Raw genomic sequence first — 19,021 nt, 5'->3', positions numbered from 1 at the left:
TGGTCACAAGTGTATCGGCTCATTAATACTCATTTAGTTCACATAAGTTAAGTTAAGTTAATTCAGCTTAACTTATTGGAGTCATCAAGAGTAGGGGGTTGACAAGTGAACTTAGAATAGATTCGGCCAAAGTTTTGTTCAATATAGGTTTGTTCTCGTCCGGGGAGTTTCAGCTTACAGTCTAATGACTCGACACATACATATCATGATGGAAATTAATTCAACTTTGCATGTTAAATTCCCTAGGACTTAAAAAAGTGGAGGAAAAGATAAGACACTTTTTTTTAATGCAAGCTGGGTCAAGACACTTTACTACTCCATAATAGACAATTGAGAAGGGAAATACAATAAAACAACTACCACTATATAATTAGGAGGATTTCCTAGTAATAGAGTATTTACTTCGTATTGCGTCCTAATATTTATGTAGGTAGAATTTGGGAAGGTAATTTTTAATTCTAGTCAAGCTCCACCAAAACAAAAATATTTCATTTTTACTCATATACTGTATAGTCCAATCGTGCTAGGTAAGTTACTAAGTTTGAATAATATGAACCCTCTTCACATGAGAAACAATATAATATACAAATAAAATATAAAAAATCCATGAATTTATTTTGGCAATGTCATTTAAGTTGAGATCTGAAGGAGGGTTAACTACGACAACACCTTAGCAAATTGATTTCACCACAGTAGATTTATACATAGATTTATCTTTGCAACAAGTTACTAAAGAGGAGAGTTCTTACTCCAAAGAATTAAATCAAAATCAAAATCAAAATCATTTCCCCCCCTTATCTTTGTCCTTTTATGTTCCCGAATGTACATATTTTCTTACAATTTTACTGCCCTATGACACATGTCGGTGGAGGGATTCGAACCTGTGACCTATAACAACACAACAATTTACTGGTTATATAGATAATAATTTTTCATTTGACAGCAAATGTATTATTGTCATTAAAGAAAAAGGTATTATTTTAAAAAAATACAAATCAATACTGGTACAGCTGTTCATGGGCGCTCATAGAGCGTTCTTCCTGAAGCTCCATTGCGCATATTGAATACTCTCTCTCAAACAGCAAAAATTCCTGGATCAAATAAAGATGACTTCAGTTAGCAGCACTAAACGTGATATACAACAGTGATTAGTATAGTATACGCTTAATAAGATGTAATTACATGAAACTTTATAGGGTAAATGGTATACCTGCAGTTGCTGTTGACTGAATAAACGAATAAATCCTGTTTCCGGACAAGCAACAAGCTCAATCAACTCTTCATGCCTCTCAGGAACCTCAATCAACTCCACCAATGAAACAGACATCTGCAAAAGTAATCACAAGCGGAATTCAGCATCTATTGACGCATTTACCCTTACAACAATGCAAATAACAGAGCATTTAAACTAGGATCTTCATCAAAAAATTCCATTGTTTACAGAACACACTTACCTGCATGCAGCGTAAAATCAGTTCTGGAAGACAACACCTGCGACAGAGACCACGCACAATGTATGCAGCTTGATCTTTCACGGAGCCTTCAGCATTAGAATACCAAGCATCCAGTCGTGAAATCTCCATTGTGACACCAGCTTGAAATCGAGAAAGTTCACCTGCATTATATAATCTCCAATTTGTCAATAACCGTTAACCAGTACATTTTTCATCCCTGCATTCAGATAGTAAAGCAGGGGACTAAAAAATAATACAACTAATTTGATTGGTTGATTAACGATCTTTCTTATAGTATAATTGGATTAAAGAGTGCTATTGGTGTAAGAAGCAACAGGTACAAGTGATTAGAATTGGTAAAACTTGAAGCAATTAAATCGAATCTCTAAAAGAGACAAGTGATCAACGTTCCCAGTCGCGAAAGGTCACTCAGAATTATTAGATTTCGAAACTAGAAGAAACCACTCCGAAAAAGATGCAAGTGTTTCCATTCAATCAAATGCACCAAACAATCACTAAAAAGGCATTACACACAGCATCTTCTCTCTTTATACCCACCCAAACCAACTCAGCAAGCATGTAAATGTCGCTACACTTACAGACTTACCACAATAGCCTAATTCCAATAACGCAACACAGTAGTACAGTACAAGACATACTTTAGGAACATGATAAATTTCTCACTCACAGAGGTGTACTCAATTAATTACTAGCATCACATTATTACCAACGGTAGATTAATGTCTGTGTACTCAGTTTTGTTGAAACTTTCATCTTGCAACCATACTGATACAGTACCACTACACAGCAAGAGATAAATTGAGGTAACTCAAATTTAATATTTTCATGTCCATTCAACTCTAAACGATTAATAAGTAGCAAAATCTCACAGTATCATCAAAGTTATTTCGCTTCATAACTATGCTGCACAACTCACCCAGTTCTTGTCTTTTTACTGATGGCCACTCAAAAAACTCTTCAGACATGAGATCAAGATAAAGAAACTATCATTCTGTCAAGCAGTGCATAATTATAGAAAATTTTCCTCAACTTTCAAGCTTTCAGAAGTGATGGTGTTTACCTAATGGTATTGCCGTAATAGTATATGTAACACATATTGTCTACAAATACAATTCCAGGCACCCTAATCCGAATCAATATTCACAAAAGAAGACAAAGGTGAGTCTGATATGCGTGAGTTAGAAATAAAATAGAGTATAAAAAATCTACAGTTATGTTAAAACCACATACCAAACTCTTTAGACTCATTGAACAATATAATGCATAACCATAAGTTTAAGCCAAAGCACAACTGCCAAAGTGAGAGTACCATATCATACTGATGCTATCGAAAAATTTCTACCTTTAAAGCCCGCTGCCATTACACTGGCAAGGATACCACCATCATTCAGTTCATGAGGCCCTAATCCATCGCCTTCAACTGCCAAGCAGCGAAGGATAACCTCAACACAGAAATTATTCCTAAAAGAAACCTTCACATCGACCTGGCAATATATATTGGTCAGAATTCAAGAAAATGCAAAAAATTATGATCTGTAAAACTTCTGTTTACGATGCTTCACAATCAAATGAGCTTTAGAAAGATGTTGTAATCATAATAAGACATGTAAGAATAACTTCTATTTGGAGAAGGGACAAATCAAAAGTTAATGCTAGCATTGATCTCAAATTTCCTAAATTATCGCTTATAAGACAGAAGGTTACTACAAGCACCAGATCAATATTTTTATAAAAACAAACATAACCCCAAGTGTGGATTATTTTCAAATAATTCCTAGTTTGATCTCTATCTAGGGATTAATTTTTCTGCAGAACACAATAGTTTGAATCAATTTGTAGCCAACTTTCCTGAATTTAAGGGTTTACCGTCAATTGTCGATTTAACACAACTTCCTCCGTCACCGAAGAGTAGAGGGCACTCATCAATGTGGCACATAAGGTGGCATCCGGACACATGCATTCACCAGAAGGCAAACACAATATCGCTGTAGCGTGCAATTCAAGGACCACAGGTTCTGTTGTGTCATAAATTTGATTTTCACCTGGAACCAACCAAGGATTTTCCTTCCCTGTAAAAAAAGTACAGCATGTTCTATTAGAGCCAGTTGCAAAATGGTAATGGTAATTTACTCTACGTCTAAAAGAAAACAAGCTTAAAAAAAGCAGCCCTTCCTATTTCATAAAATAATACTCACTCAGTAGGAGTAACAGTGAAGAGTTGAGTGCCTCTTGTGCCGCTACAATGACTTTCTGTTTTTCTTCCACAGATAGCTTACTGGGAGAAACCTCCGCATTCTCTAGTTCATATTGAAGCCAGTTGCGGTATGTTGCATCACAGGAGTAGTACTCACTCTGATTCAGGAAAAAAAAAAAAAAACCTCAGAGATATGCAATCTAATTATGATATCCTACGGGGTCAGATTAAGCAGACATAAATGAGTCAGAAAATTGAACAGTATTTCAATGATGCATACCCAATCACTGAACTCCTTCAGGTAGTCGGAAACATCATGATCCTCAAAAGCTAGAAGATTTTCAGTGGGTTGCTTCAAGGGTTCAGCAAGAAAACTAAGCAGTTTATGAGCACCTATGGGCATTGCTGGCACCCTCCACATGGATATTAAAGCAAATTCTCGGAAGAGTATGTTACTGGAGGGAGAAAACAATAATCAGCCAGCAATGAAAATCCAACAGGGGCAGGGGAGTGGAGACCTCTATAAAAAATATTTAATTAGATTTTCATATTGAAGCAATGAAAGTAGACATGCAAAAGTAAAAAACTGACTTGTCAAAGTACGAACACAACAAATGTTGAAGACCAAACAAACATAACAATGGCAGAAATATGATTGTCAGATTGGCAGGTTATCAATCACCCAATTCCTTCTGGGAATAAAAAGTATTCAGGTATTTTTTTTTAAAACAAAAAACGTAAGGGTCTGTCAAAAAGGTCTCAATTATTAGACCTAATCCGCCTTTCTGCACGAAATCTCCTTGCGTCAGGCCTGTCTCTCATCTTTCAGGCTGGTTGAATGGATCATAAAAGGCCCAAAATGTGATCCATTCCTTACTCTAAAGAGTCAGTGAATTGGAATTACCTTGATTAGACGCAAAAGGCAAGAATCGAGGGAACATCAGTTGTTCATCGGCTAAGTCCGGAAAAAAAAAATCTCCATACAGCAAACTATCTGTGAAACCTCCAAAAATTCTGACGCATTGTGAAAGCGCTTTTGAGCTTCATATGGACACTCACAAGCTTAGGTTTTCTAACAATTTGGATATATCCAATGGACGGAATGAGAAATGGATCTTCGATGTACCCTGTGGGCTGGTATAACTTAGTTTACAGAATGACGTCATCTAAAGCTATTCATCCAGTAGGAAGGAGTTTTTGGATTCCTTCTTTAGCTTTAGGCTGGGGTTTTTAGCCTACACCGTCTTTCTTGCTTGAACCTAAAACCATGCTATACCTGCGCCTTAGCTTATAAAAAAAATGTACGTAACTTTAATGCTTTACCCATGCCTCACACTGGCATATTATCATACCCACGCTTCCCTACCCCAAAGTTACATTTCTTGTCTTTATCCAGTCAAATTATGCAAAGCATAAAGACCTAAGCAAGTAAGCATTGCCAAGCATTAATTCTTAACCCTGCCGTTACCAAAGAAAAAAGGGATAGAAGCAGCAAGAAAATAATCATGTAGTTCATTATACGAGAAATGACATCTCATTTCTGAAGTATGCTAAAACTGATTATATAATACCTGTGCATAAGTGCTCGTAGAAGAAGCCTGGAACCAACAGTTTCAACATCATCAACTGTTGATGGGGGTGTAAAGCAAAGCCACTGTACAGTCATAGCTTTATCAAGTGATTGCAACCGATGTTGCTCTGCAACATCTGCTGAGTTATCATACTTGCTAACTTTGATTTCGCGAGATCTTGACAATACACTGTTGTAACAATTTATTGTAGATTAATAAGTTTATCCTGATAAGACCACTCGAGCTTCCAGACTAAAGGAGAATGAGCAATTACCTCTCAATAATTTCTTCAAAGCTGCCTCTTGATTCATCTCCAGGAGAAAACGGCAAATACTCCATAGCAGATACAAATAATTTGTACTTAATGTGTACTCTATTATCAGAGGTCAATCAGAGAGAAACAGTTATATATAAATGATGGACAAACAAAAAGGGATAATATGCTAAAAGATGAAACTGGAAAGTTACCTAGCATTCAATCGTAGCTCCATCATGTGCACAGAGAGGTCAATGCAACGATGACGTGCTAGGTGTGAAGCATATATTCCAACCAACTCCTCATGTTGTTGCGAAAATAGATACATTGCATAGCTGCGGAGTTAAAATGAGCTAAGCAACTAAGGATTTAAGGATACTGTTTTACAAAGAAAAAACCGTGTGTTGCTTAAGAAGAGCAAACCTCTTTGGTGCAAAGTTGGCAATTTTATGGTTTTCACAGTTGAAGAGGATAATAAAAATATTTTGGAATACACATTTTGGTTGTGAGTATTCACAGAGTCAATCTTTGGTGCTTTTTTGACCTCCACGGGTTTTGAGTTTAAATAAATGGTGTACAATACAATTGGCATGCTGCTTTTCTGTCTTTCACAAGTGTTTATAAAAGGTCTCCTACCAATGTAATATTTTCTTGCAGTTATTAATACGTTGTATAAATAAATTTCGTGATTCTTATTGTCAATTTAAAATGACAAATAAATTGAAATGCCAAAAAAGTTGCACTTACATATGAAGGATGAGATCACCAACATTCATTATTTTCTCCTTGAAAACATCCTTCACTTCATCTCCAAGCAAAAATCTAAGCACCAATACTAAATGAGCTCCAAAACGAATCATATGGGGATCTCCATGAGGCCTGAACCATAATGCAAGCCACATCATTACCAAACAAAACAAATGTTTGTTGACTTTGTTCTCAATTTAGTTATAAATAATCTAGCATTTGAGAAGCAACATGTACACTAAATTAGCAAGTAATCCAATTCAATGCTGTAGCCGAATAGAAAAAGCAATCCAAGCACACAAATTGAACTATACCAATCAAGTACTTCTTATAAAAGCACAACTTCAGCAACCACACACACAGGCCAACCTTGATTGAAGACTTTACACTTCAGAACTTTGAAAATTTTGTCAATGCACAAATATAAATTTATGTAAACTACACAATGTCCATAATCCTGTGTTTCAAAATGAATGAAACAAAACTGTTTGTGCCAATACTATGTCAAAAATCTTTTGGAGTACAAAATTCCAGAAACAACTATAAAAAAATACTTCTTTTACCTGAAGGCATTTTGATCATCATCCGAAGGTGATATCCATGACCAAACAAGGTCCAATAGATGTGGTATATCTCCAGACATAAGATTCATCTGATGGTCAATAAACAAACCTCAAATATAAGCAAGCATAAGTGTTACAGAAACAAATGCTTATTAAAGTTAAAGGAGCAATAGATAAAATTAAAAAAAGTATGGCACAGAAAAAGCACCAGCATAAGGCTAAGGAAAATCAATTTCCTACGGGTGACAGTCAGTCATAGCATCTCTGCAGCAACTTTGTAATTGTATTATGTAACTTGTTTATACTTTACACATTATATTTTGTATTTCCTGCTTCCCAACACCATCATTACACAAATGCGCTCTTCCTTCTTAACCATAGAGGGGATAAATATCAACAGTGACAGGTGCAAGGAATTGTTTTCTCTATTGGCTTTGTGGGATAGGGAGCATGGCTATAAAAGTTCACGTCTTGGGCTAAGCATCAACACACCACAGACTACCAGTTTCCTCTTCCATTCAGTAGGATAAGTAGACAACTCTTCTTCTAAGCTAGAAACACGTACAGTGGAGGGCCAGTGGCTGTCAATGTTTTATTAACTTTTAGCTGTAGAAAGGGACATTTCACAGAGACAGCAACACAACCACTGGCGGCAGGGGTCCCCCCTCCCCCCCGGGATCTTGGCCCAAACCAACTAATGTCAAACAAAATTAGTAAAACAGGTCCAGCAAATAGAAATTGGGCCATCCGAAAATTTGGCCCACTGCCTTAGCATAGCGCGGGGAACAAATACAATATGACGTACATCCGAATCCTTTAAATGAAAAGCATAAATTTGGTTGGGATCCTAGACAGAAAGGTGTCAAGAAAGAAGAGAGAGATAAAAGAGCAGTAGAGGGAGAAGGAGAAGAAGAGAGAGATAGAATGAGAAGAAAAATACCAGAAAAATTTTATTTAAAAAAAATGTCAATTGTGATAGTGTTTCACTTAATAAAGTTATTATTTTAAACTAAAATTACTAATACAGAGTACCATGTCATACGAAGTAAGTTAATAATAGAGTTAAAATTTACTACTTGTACCCGGAATGAATTTTACGAACTAAAGTATCATTTTCCAATTTGGCCACTGGTCTAAGGAGTCCAGATATACACATTACAGAACCTTACCTATGACACGTCATACAAAACAAAAAGCATTATGAAATGTTTACGATTGTTTAGCTTTATCTAACTAAAAGACATCAAATGTTCTAGTGAATTAAAAGCTTGCCTCAATCTGTCGGTGCTGCTCCTTGCATCCACGAGTAACAGCTTCATGTACCATGTCACTGCATCAGATAGAGAGGATGATATATATCTGACTACTGAAGCAGAAAAATAGAAGAGAAATATAGTAGTTGTTTTGCGGGCTACCTGGAATGAAGCTTTTGAATAAGAGAAGAAAGGTGTCGTGGTTGCTGGTTCAGAACTTGTAAAGGCCAATTTTCTAGCCCCCCCGAAGATCCAGAACTGCTAACTCTTTGACTAGGACTTGAACCATTAGCCTCTTCATAATTCTTCAAGAGTTCCATTCTTCCAGGCTGCAAACGGGCCAATTCCATGTCCATCTGGACATCAAGCCATGACTTGGCCATTGCCCAACATGCTGACTAGAAAATAGCAAGCATCAGGATAGAAAAACAGTTTTAAACCTTAACTGAAAAAAAAAACAATGAGATTTATATATATCTACTATGAAGTTCAATTGGACCTTTAACATCCACTATTCCAACATCCGACAGGACAAAAACGAAGGCAACACAAAGAAGGTAGGAAAAATGTAAACGATGGAACAGATATGAGTTATTTTTCTGATTGGTTCACTTGATGCCATGAATAACTGCATTTCATTCAGTAGGGAAAACGTAAAAGATGGAGCAGACATGAGTTAAACTTGTAACAAACAAAGGCCAGGACCCTGTTAAACAATAGTGCAACCCATGGACGAAGCACATGAGGCGCGAAGGCAGGCAGGCCGTGCCACACACCCTCCCCACCCCACTCTCTCAACTTCCACAATGTACCTACTGAGAATACTGACAACCCGTTTGGTTGGCAAAAATGGTGTTAATGGGAATGAATTTGTACTGTAAATATGTGAGAGAAGTCATATGGCAATACTCATGGAAATGCCAACTCACCTCAAGCATCTCATTTTCTTCAAAAAATCGTCATAACCACCCATTACCATTTGTGGGTGGTATTAGGTGGGAATGAAAATCTATGAAGAAAACCACAAGTTTGGGATGAGATTGCATTACCATGGACGTTATGATGTTACTTTCATTGCCAAATTACACTTCCATTCATATCCATTACCGTCTTTTTTATCGGCCACCAAACAGACTGAATTTACTTCTTCGAGTCACTGGATATTTTTTAATGAACTTAATAATTATATCAATTGTTTTACTTTTCATTTTGGACCTGCTATTAATATATTCGTACAACCCAAAAAACTTCTGCTGAATAAATTTGGACAGAGATGCAAATATAGTTGAAAAAATCAACACATGCGGCTACCAGAAGAAGTTAAACCAGGCAATTGATTTGGAATAGACTTGTACGTTGTACTGTTTCTGGGAAAAGGGTAAGGAAAGCGGTGAACAGGCGGACAATTTCTGAATGGTAAAGAATAGCTACAGACATATTTACCTCCCAATCCATGCAAACTGGAAACATTCGCTTTAAGTTGCTACACTGAGCTGCATAAACCGCTGTTTCATATTTTCCACCACCCTGGTCAGCAATCCTCTTGAAGTTGAACCAGATATAGAAAGAAACAGATCAATACCAACAGCAGATATGGAGAAGAATGAAGTTCTATACATAAATGATAAATATTAACAGATAACAGAGTAGCTAACAACATTAAACAAAAAACAGATGATACACTATTCTCTTTACCTCTGAGGCAGAGTAACATGCCCACTTCCAAAGGCGCCATTGGCGACCAATTCCACTTTCCAGTTCGATAGCTTGAAGGATTCTGTTTTTACCATTCTTTGATAGCGCTTCAACGGATGGGACTAAGTCTGACCCTCCAAACGGACATAAACTTGCAGCCCTCCATGGCTGTGCAAGAGACTCAATTTCAGAAAATGGTTCAATAAAAATGTCCAGGTTCCTCTTCGAGAGGAGAGACATACCTGTCCAGCAGACCTGCAGAGGTCACATGCTTCTTCTACTCGCCCGGCACGTAGAAGAATCCAAACATCTTCTAGAAGAGACTCATCTTGTTTCTGTTAATGGTAAGCTAGTCATCAGTTTCCAGATATGCGGACAAGTACTTTGAAAAAAGAATCTGAAACAATTATGCACATATAGAGGAGTTCAAAACAATTTGTAAGATAATAGAAACCAGGTAAAGAAAGTAAGAAGTAGGATTATTTACATTAAATAATCCAACCTTTGAGCGAGTTTCCAACATAAATCCAACCTTTTGATTATTATCTATTAATCTAACCTTTATACCCCTTTAACTTATATTGCTCCAAAAAACTGAGAACCAGCTGAACAAGTCAACCAAAGCGTAAGGTTTCTTTTGACCTTTGCATTTTTTTGATTTCCCTCCAAAACCAAAAAAAATCAAAGTCATTAATTTCTTCCAACCATCTTCATCAACCTTCTTCAGCACGCCTCTTCATTCACTCTCATTATCTCTCCACGCCACTACTGCATTCAACATCCCCAACCAAATCTGTACTAGCAAAGCGACGCGTGAATTTATCTCTCCTAGTTTTTTTCTTCTTATTACTATTAGGCGCAACTAGTAGTAGCAGCAACATGTAAATTCCCGACTGGTTAGTCTCAAATCACCCTTTTAATACTCTTCATCGTTTTCGTTGTTGTTGTTTAATTAGTTCTTCATTTTGTGATTCTGATTTTTATGGGTTTTGTGGGTGTTTTGGGTTTTCAAATGTTATAATTTGAATTTGGATGATATTCTAACCTACAGTTAAACAATTTTATTTTTCAGTTTTTATTTTAAATTTGTTTTTTTGTTGTTTTTTGGATTATACTCTCTCACGCCATTACATCAACATCCTCATTAATTTGAGTGTACTCCGTGAATTTTGAGAAGCTCCAAACCCAGCAGAGGTTTGCCCCTTACGAGATGCCATTAACCTTGAATTAAAAAAAAAAAAATTGAAGCTTAGCCTTCAATGGCGATTTCTGATGATTTAGGGAAGAAGAAGAGGAGGGATAAATGGAAGGGGAAGAATAAGAAGGAAATAAGGGGGGAAGTGGGGTTTTAAATGGCCCACACGTTACATTTTATAAAGGCCATAATAATATGCCATGTCTTCAATATGACCGGTTTTACTTTTACATGCTTCGTAACATGTAGGGTGCAATATAAGTTAAAGGGGTACATAAAGGTTAGATTAATATAATGTTGGAAAATCGCTCAAAGGTTGGATTATTAAATGTAAGTAATCCTAAGGAATATTCATACAAATTAATAAATTGACAAAAGATCAAGAGTGCTATGAACCAACTACTGGAAAAAAAATCAGCATCTGTATCACGCTTACTATCACTGGTAGTCTGATAGACAACCCCTGACATAAAGGAGACAGCTCCATCCCAGAAGACTAATGATCAGCAGATTTTTTTTTCCAATAAAGCTCATCATTCTTTTTTAACCACAAGACTCACATGATAGCCAAAGCAATCTCCTCTCTTTACCCCTCCCGCACGTAGATGCAAAGGCAACAACGAGCCTACAATTCAAAAGGAGGACTATCCCACAGAAATAGAGCAGCTCTTTAGTTAGACATAATTTAACTTATTGCTATACTCCAGAAGCAAGTTACAAAAGAAGAACCACCACTGATTTACCTTCAACATCAATGTTGCACTCAGGGGCACAAGCTTGGAAATAACATACTCCCACCAGGTTTTTTTTCCCACTTACTGTAGACTCTTGATTCTAGGTAACTTTGAAAAAGGTGAGTGCGTGTAAGAAAAGATGGATAGAGTAAGAGAGATGGATTAAGAAGGTGGGTGTATCATGTATGTAAGAAAAGGATTGATAAAGTAAGAGAGAGTAAGTGGAATGGTGTAAATATTGTGGGATAAGAGGGTAGGATGGTAAAAGTGGTTAGCCAAAAATAGAATGAAACAGAATGGGTAAACAAAAAAAAAGCACCTCAAAGCGGAAAGTGGGTCTGTGGGCAGAACAAAAATAACGGGGTCGAAAGAAAACATGTGCAGCAATGAACATTCAACTATGACTTTCTACAATAACGTAGAGAGGAACTAAGACTAAAACTAGTCCAGGGACACCATGTGGTACAACGTACAAGAGTACAAGACACACATTTTTCATATTTGTTTAAATTTTAAAACAAGGACCCAATTACAGTTCTACTTAATTCACAGAAGTCGTGAAAAGAGAGTAACATTGGACAGGTGCACACAAGGGTTTAGAAATTTTGACAACAAGACTAAAGGTTTCAGAAACATACTCTGTCATCAGGCAATGGCAGTGCATTTTCTCGCGTTGGAGCATCAAAATCCAAGTGCTTTACAGTCTTCGGACTTTTTTCATTCTTCTTAAGATGTCGTTGAGTATTATGCCAAATGCCTGAGCTAGGAAGATACGTACCAACATGTGATCCACGAACCTGCAAAAATAAACAGTTTCTTTCAATAAATAGAAGCACTTATCTAGGTAGAGAATGCAAGGTTTGCAACTTTAATAATATGATGACCAATTAATGCTGTCAGGACTCATTAGTTAATCTTTCTATCTACGCGAGCATCCATAGCCCAAGAAGTCAGATCCCCAATTATAAGCAAAAGGTATGATCTTATACCTAAAAAGATAAAGAAGTGACACTCAAAACTAAACCATGCCAAGCAAGACACCCCCTCAAATAGACACTCAAAAGCCATACGTCAGAAAGCAAAAGGCCAGTGCACAACGGATAAATATAATAAATGATACAAAGAAGGCTCTTTATGGGATTAATGATTCAACCAACATTTACTAGAAACTTCTTGTTTCAGATATCTAACAGCCATATATATGTCCAAGAAAATGAAACTATGGTAAATATAACAATATCAAGGCTCTTTCAGTTCTGAACATTAACCCAAGTAACTCCGTAATCTTACAGCACACACCTATCCTTCATTAACAAACATGCGCTCATATCAGACCATCAAAAGTCTCCTTCCCATCATCTTGACTATCACAGAGAAAATAAATAATACAAAAAGTATCCACCAGAAAAAAGCTACATACGCAGTCTAATAGTTGCACCGTCTCGACAAAAAGGAAGAAACTCAAAACAAAACTTTGAATGCACAGAAATATCCAAAAACTTCCAACTATCATAGGTAGGTTAAAAGTAACAGATCGCCAATGGTACAGCGACAGCCACATCCAACAGCTAGGTGATACAAGAAGTGAAGAAACATCATGTGTTTACCAGCAACATTTTGTCTGGCATGATTATACCTTAGCAGAAATGTCAAAGTCAGCTACAATAGCCATCAAAGAAGTAAGCTTTGACTGAATTCCAACCGCCAATTAGGTGATTATCTATATTACTCATACATGGGTATGAGCGACGGATACAGGTACAGAAGTACATGTCCGAGCATCAAACATGCTAAGATTCGAAATTCTGGACATGGGAACCTAATACTACACTTGGCCAAAGATGCGTGGACATGGCAATATGGCATTCATGAATCATATTCCTGATTCTAACAAGTACACATGCTTACATTTAAGATTTACTAGTTCACTGATTCTAGTTGAAACTCTCATCTCAAACCCATTTTCAAGCACTTATCATATGAACAACTCTACAAAGATGTGAATCAAGATAATTGAGGTGTCAGGACTCAGGGTGGATATCAAAGTGTCGGATAAGGAATCTATATCCTTGTCGACTGCCGAACACGAGTTATTAAGATAAACAAAAGAGTCAAGGTAACACAGCTGATGAAGATGAAGGAAATAAATTATACACCTTTCTCAGCTGGCCCTACAACTCCTACATCGGGCTTAGGAGAAAAAATCAATATAACATACAGACGATATACTGTTTTCAAGTTGCCACCAACTCAACATGTTTTAAATAAAAGCCAAGTTTCTTTCATTCAAATAACTTACAAATAAAACACACTAGTTTACAGAGAATAAGTGCAACAATCCCTTAGAAGTTGAAACTATCCACAGCGTCAGACTATAGAATGACAAGTTCGATGTAGACTGTAGAGTGTAGATATTAGGAAAAATAATACTTTTAATATTTAAATCACCTTGTTTTCCAATTCAAGGGCTTTGGATGCTAGGTCCTCCAGCCACTGAACAACTCGAAGGCACAATTGTGCAGTGAGATCTGACACAACAAATTGGCAAGCTTCCAGATGTGAAGTTGTTGGATACTACAAAATGGAATGCACATCAGTGTATTTACATCTCACCCAAATCTTTCAGTAAACAAATCAATAAGCATACCAAGCTTTAAGATTAAAATAGGAAAAAAGGTTACCAGAACAACATCTTCAGGAATTTCTTCGCTTCCTGTGGAAATAGGAAAAATTATAAATATTTTGGAGTAGGAAACTTCTACAAAAGTGACCTGATTTAATACGGATATTTGAAAGGAAATGATCATTTCTTGGAGCTCCAATGCTCCTTAAACTAGCCAAATATTCTATACATCAGTCCCAGTGAATAGAATGTGCATTTTTCCACTAAAATAAGCACTCAGTCCAAAGGAACCAAAGCCTAGAAAAACTATACCAGATTTCTTTTTTTACCCAGTTCACGATCACACCAACGAAGGACATCCCTAAATAGACAGGCAATTTAACTTTAGAAGCTCGGGTTGCTTATAGTCTTATACAGAATAAATTCAACTATCGTGACAGTGTACCCACAAACATCTTCCACAAACTATACATAGAAGGAACATTAATTCCAATAAACATACAATGACTCAACCAAACACAAAGGGTCATTGGGCCAAAGCATAAACTCCAAAGAAGATAACCTTTAAGCTCCTATTGTATACACTGGAAGTACTGCAATACCCAAACGTGGAATTCATTGCATGTCTATTAGGGCACAGTCAGAGTTCATATTCACTGGCAGCATAAAGGCACCGAAAGATTTCTTGTTACAAAAGAGAATGCACTGATGACCCTAACACTCAGAAATTATAAACTATAATACTCCAACAGTTTAGTATAAAGTTTCAATGAGTCAAAAGAGCAGAAAATTCACTCAACGGATTAGTCAAAACGAACATGAAATAAATAAACCAAATATTTCAAAATGCTTCACTTTGAGAAAATGCATGTGAATTGACCCAAATCTTAATAAGAATATAATAATAAACATTAAATTAAAACTTAAACGTTGCTCTTGCAAAAGCATCCTTCTTAAGTTTTGGGCCTTTGGCACACCAACCTTTGAAGAGTAGAAAGTTAATTACCTTTTCCATAGAGATACCAAAGAAGTGACCAGGAAGCAGCTTCGTCAAGCAAGAGCTGAGCTTTTTGTCGCATTAATCTGTCTTCTACAATCCGATGCCTCTCAGTAGAGCCATACCTGTGGCAAAATTGTGAGACAATACCATACATAATTTTTTTTAAAAGAGGCATGAAAATATAGCATCGGAGAACCAGTAAGAAACCTTTCCTACCCGGAAAAAGAAAAAAAGGAAAAGAGGTAGAACCAGCATTAAACTAAACAGCATTTAATAGAATGACAAGACACAGCTCAATGGCATACTTTCCAAATAGCACAATGAACTTTTTTACAGGAGGATTCTAGCATATGAATAATACCTACATTACAGAAGTCTAACACACAGAAAAAATTGTTAAAAACATTGAGAGAGAACATCATTAGAGGACAAAGAGTTCCAACAAACAGATGGAAACAGGAATATGCAGATCATGTTTACATCATTGAGAGAAAAACTAATGTATCCCATAAAGCCTCTGGTTTCCTCTCCAACCACAAAACTCAAATAGCAGCAAAGCATGCTAACCTCCCAACTTGGTTTCAAATCGTGGTAGCGGTTGCAATCCTAGTAGTCGTCGCATCACAGATGTGTCACATTTTCATGGTATCACATAACATTTGACACTACATAATTATAATGTTGGTCATATCAGCCTGTATCAGCATTTAATAGTTCTATATGAATTGCATGGCTAATGAGTGATAATCCCTCATAACTAGGAATTAAGAAACCAATGGTTCAGTAAGACTTTAAAAAAAACAGGTATCAGCATGCTTCATCTATTGGCATATTTTCTGAAACCATGCCACCATAGACTTCCTCCAAAGAGATCTAGGTTGACAATATAGCCTCAAGGACATCAACATCCAGATTGTCACTTTCACAATAAACTACGATTTATTTCCAACACAATAGTCATCCTTATTTCCCTGGAAATTTCTTATTCAGGTTATTGAGCACAGATAAATTTAACAATATTAAATTGACTAGTAAAACATATATAAGTAACATTAATGACTCAACAATTATTAGAAGGTTGATGGTATCCTCCTCAATTCCTCCTCGGTAGAGTCAATACCATCATCAAGGAAAATAATTATTCAAATATTTTAACTGTACAAGATTTCAATGGAACAAATATACAGTGAACATATAATACAGTCCATTCAAAACATCTAATAATAGAAAACAGGACAGTCACTCTGAGCACAAAAGGAGTAGTAAAGTCACCCACAAGACACACAAGTGACACAACAAATCAAGAATCCACAACTTCACGATGGTAATTTGATAACAAGAATCTTTTATGTACATAAATGTCACCGACAATATATCTGATAGTAACATTAACAACTAGTAAGACTGGTGTTAGAATAAGTTTTATACAAACAAACTTTCATATCAAATAAACACAGTACAAAAGGTTATGAGTATAATTTAACTTTATACAATAGCTTGTATATGATAAACGGAGTATATGATAACCAAAAAAATAAAAATAAAATATTTACCTTATAGTTTCAGAAACATCACGGCATGATTTTTCAAACTGAAGAATTAGGTCAGGAATTGATATAAGCCCTGACACAAACAACTCATAAGCTACATAACCAATGCGGCTAGAACTGAAGTACAGATATAGCTCAATAATATGGTTAATTTAAGCACCTCGGCTGGAAGAATCTAAAAGAGAAGCGAATAAAGAAAATGTTGTTTCGCCAGAATCCAGCACATCCTCCTCGATCTTGCATGCTTTTAACGAATGGCTTCCTGCCCGGTGAGATGAATCAATGGCACTGCGAAATTCTGGTATTATCTGACTATCAGGGGATCTTCTTTTGTAAGCAGAATGTGTCCTGGAAGGCGTTCCTTCTCGATAATCCAAACTCTCAACCTCTTGTTTGATGTTTTCAAGGAACAATGCAGTATTAGACATCCTTCCTTCACCATAGTTGGAGGCTGGACTATCTTGAAGTGGAGAAGTGCTTGGCCTCTTCCTGCACTTAAACCCAACGAATTGCAATCAATACAACCAATTGCCCATAACAGACGAAAAAATCTCCTGCTTTTCAATTTATCACCTTACAACTGAAAGCATATTTCAAGGACTTGAGCAAAACACATCCTCAGAGAGATAAGGGAGTAGAGGGAGGATATCTAAGGCGGAGCATCTGGAAACACGTAGGAATTGTTAACTTCAGAGCTAAACCCACATATGATAATACCATGTTAAGAAGGCTTTTTTTAGACATGTGTTATGTATAGAGAAAACCCCCTCACTTTGCCACTCATGAGTACTCACCCCACAAAATATTTTTCTGATACTATGGATTAAGGCTTTGGGAGAAAGTCTTTTTACATTGGTGTCTCTCTTGATGGATCATAAGCTTGCATACTTAATAACAATGCTCTTAAACTGGTAACACCCACGAAATCCCCATTTGAGATTTGTATTTTGCAGTTTGGCTTGGCTAAATTGACCATCTCTAAATCCCTATAGCCATAGGATTGTCCCTACACTTCCAATCTTTCCTCTTCCCTCCCCCCCCCCCCCCCCAAACTCTCTCACCCATTTTTCTCTTGAGAGGACCATGTCTGGGATAGGGTGCAAACACGGGACTTCAATCAGTTTTCTGAAGCTACAATCTACCGGCATAAAGCTCCCAAAGAGGTCTATATCAACAATAGTGCCACCTTTCTTTATTGCGTAACTTTACCCTTTTCTCAATTTCCCCTCTCTCACTTAGCTTCACTGGACTGCTAAAATACATACACTGCTTAATTCGCTGCTTAATTCACTGCTTCTTCTCTCGACAAACCTTTCTGCTAACCGAAATAATCCCCAATTCATCAATTCAGGTTTAACAAAATTCCTCACATCAATGAAAGTAGCTAAAATATCCCAAATAGGATCATTCCAACCTAATCCAACATAACCTCACTAGTCACTACAGCTAGACCGCTAGTATATACTACACGGAAAATCGAAAACCCCGAAAAATGGTGCTATAACATGCTTGAAGCATTAAAAAAGCAAACTTCATGGTTCAATAATTACTAAATCAGTCATTAGAATATCAATTACTAAATGCAAAGCCAAAAATGCTAAAAATTGAGATCAAATTCGACAATGTAAAGCAATTTCAACTCGGGGGAAAAGAAAAAAAAGAGAGTAGAAATACAAAAAATGAAATTGAGAAAAAGAATACCCATAACGACGAAATTGCTCCCTGATGCTGAGGTCATGAGGATCAAAGTAGCTCGGAGAAGTGTCCATATCAACGTCCATGATCGGAAAAACCCCAAATTGAATGTTGGATTGTTGAATTTTTCCGATTGTTTGACACTGAAACAAAACCCTAGAAACTGAGGTTTAAGCGCCAAAAGAGGCTAAATGCAAATGGATTTTAATGGGTTCATGGTTTAACGGGGACCCAGGTTTTGCAAACTACTCATGACTCATGACTCGTGAGTCGTGACTCGTGAGGCTTTCGTAGTACAGTTGATTAAAATGCTAAGATTGATTAAAATGCTTTTTTTAGGCTTTTTCTATTGAGTATGTTATTATTATACAATATATTCTCTATTCTATATTCTACAAGTGTGGAGGGTATTTTAGTAATCCAATGGGACATCAAAATTGGAATTACTAAAATAATTTCACCTCTTCAAT

At 36.5% G+C, this 19,021-nt stretch overlaps 1 protein-coding gene and 1 long non-coding RNA gene across 3 annotated transcripts; both read right to left on the bottom strand.

The window, feature by feature from the left end:
- Positions 1–678: 678 nt before the first annotated feature.
- Positions 679–18,790, bottom strand: LOC110803078 (nuclear pore complex protein NUP107). Of its 2 annotated transcripts, none has more exons than XM_056828836.1 (25): positions 18,558–18,790; positions 17,017–17,345; positions 16,860–16,929; positions 15,313–15,428; positions 14,365–14,396; positions 14,132–14,257; positions 12,322–12,480; positions 9,997–10,089; positions 9,755–9,922; positions 9,503–9,601; positions 8,222–8,457; positions 8,079–8,136; positions 6,807–6,895; positions 6,244–6,375; positions 5,709–5,831; positions 5,515–5,613; positions 5,241–5,429; positions 3,950–4,124; positions 3,671–3,827; positions 3,342–3,544; positions 2,818–2,959; positions 1,455–1,615; positions 1,211–1,327; positions 1,003–1,091; positions 679–888 (listed from the first exon to the last, which is right to left on the bottom strand). In XM_056828836.1, exons 1-25 carry the CDS (start codon positions 18,635–18,637, stop codon positions 843–845), a joined length of 3,288 nt encoding a protein of 1,095 aa, XP_056684814.1. In that variant the 5' UTR covers positions 18,638–18,790; the 3' UTR covers positions 679–842. The 2 variants fall into 2 exon arrangements, with proteins under 2 accessions (XP_056684814.1, XP_056684816.1); XM_056828838.1 differs by having other exon boundaries at positions 17,017–17,350; positions 18,558–18,773.
- Positions 11,386–12,311, bottom strand: LOC130460989 (uncharacterized). Its single transcript, XR_008921269.1, has 2 exons — positions 11,693–12,311; positions 11,386–11,593 (listed from the first exon to the last, which is right to left on the bottom strand). It is a non-coding gene; the product is annotated as an uncharacterized lncRNA (long non-coding RNA).
- Positions 18,791–19,021: the final 231 nt, after the last annotated feature.

The sequence above is a fragment of the Spinacia oleracea genome, chromosome 1, assembly GCF_020520425.1.
Source record: "Spinacia oleracea cultivar Varoflay chromosome 1, BTI_SOV_V1, whole genome shotgun sequence".
Classification (NCBI taxonomy): Eukaryota; Viridiplantae; Streptophyta; class Magnoliopsida; order Caryophyllales; family Amaranthaceae; genus Spinacia; species Spinacia oleracea.
The sequence above is the reverse complement of the archived record's forward strand: the minus strand, read 5'-3'. Positions and strand labels throughout refer to the sequence as shown.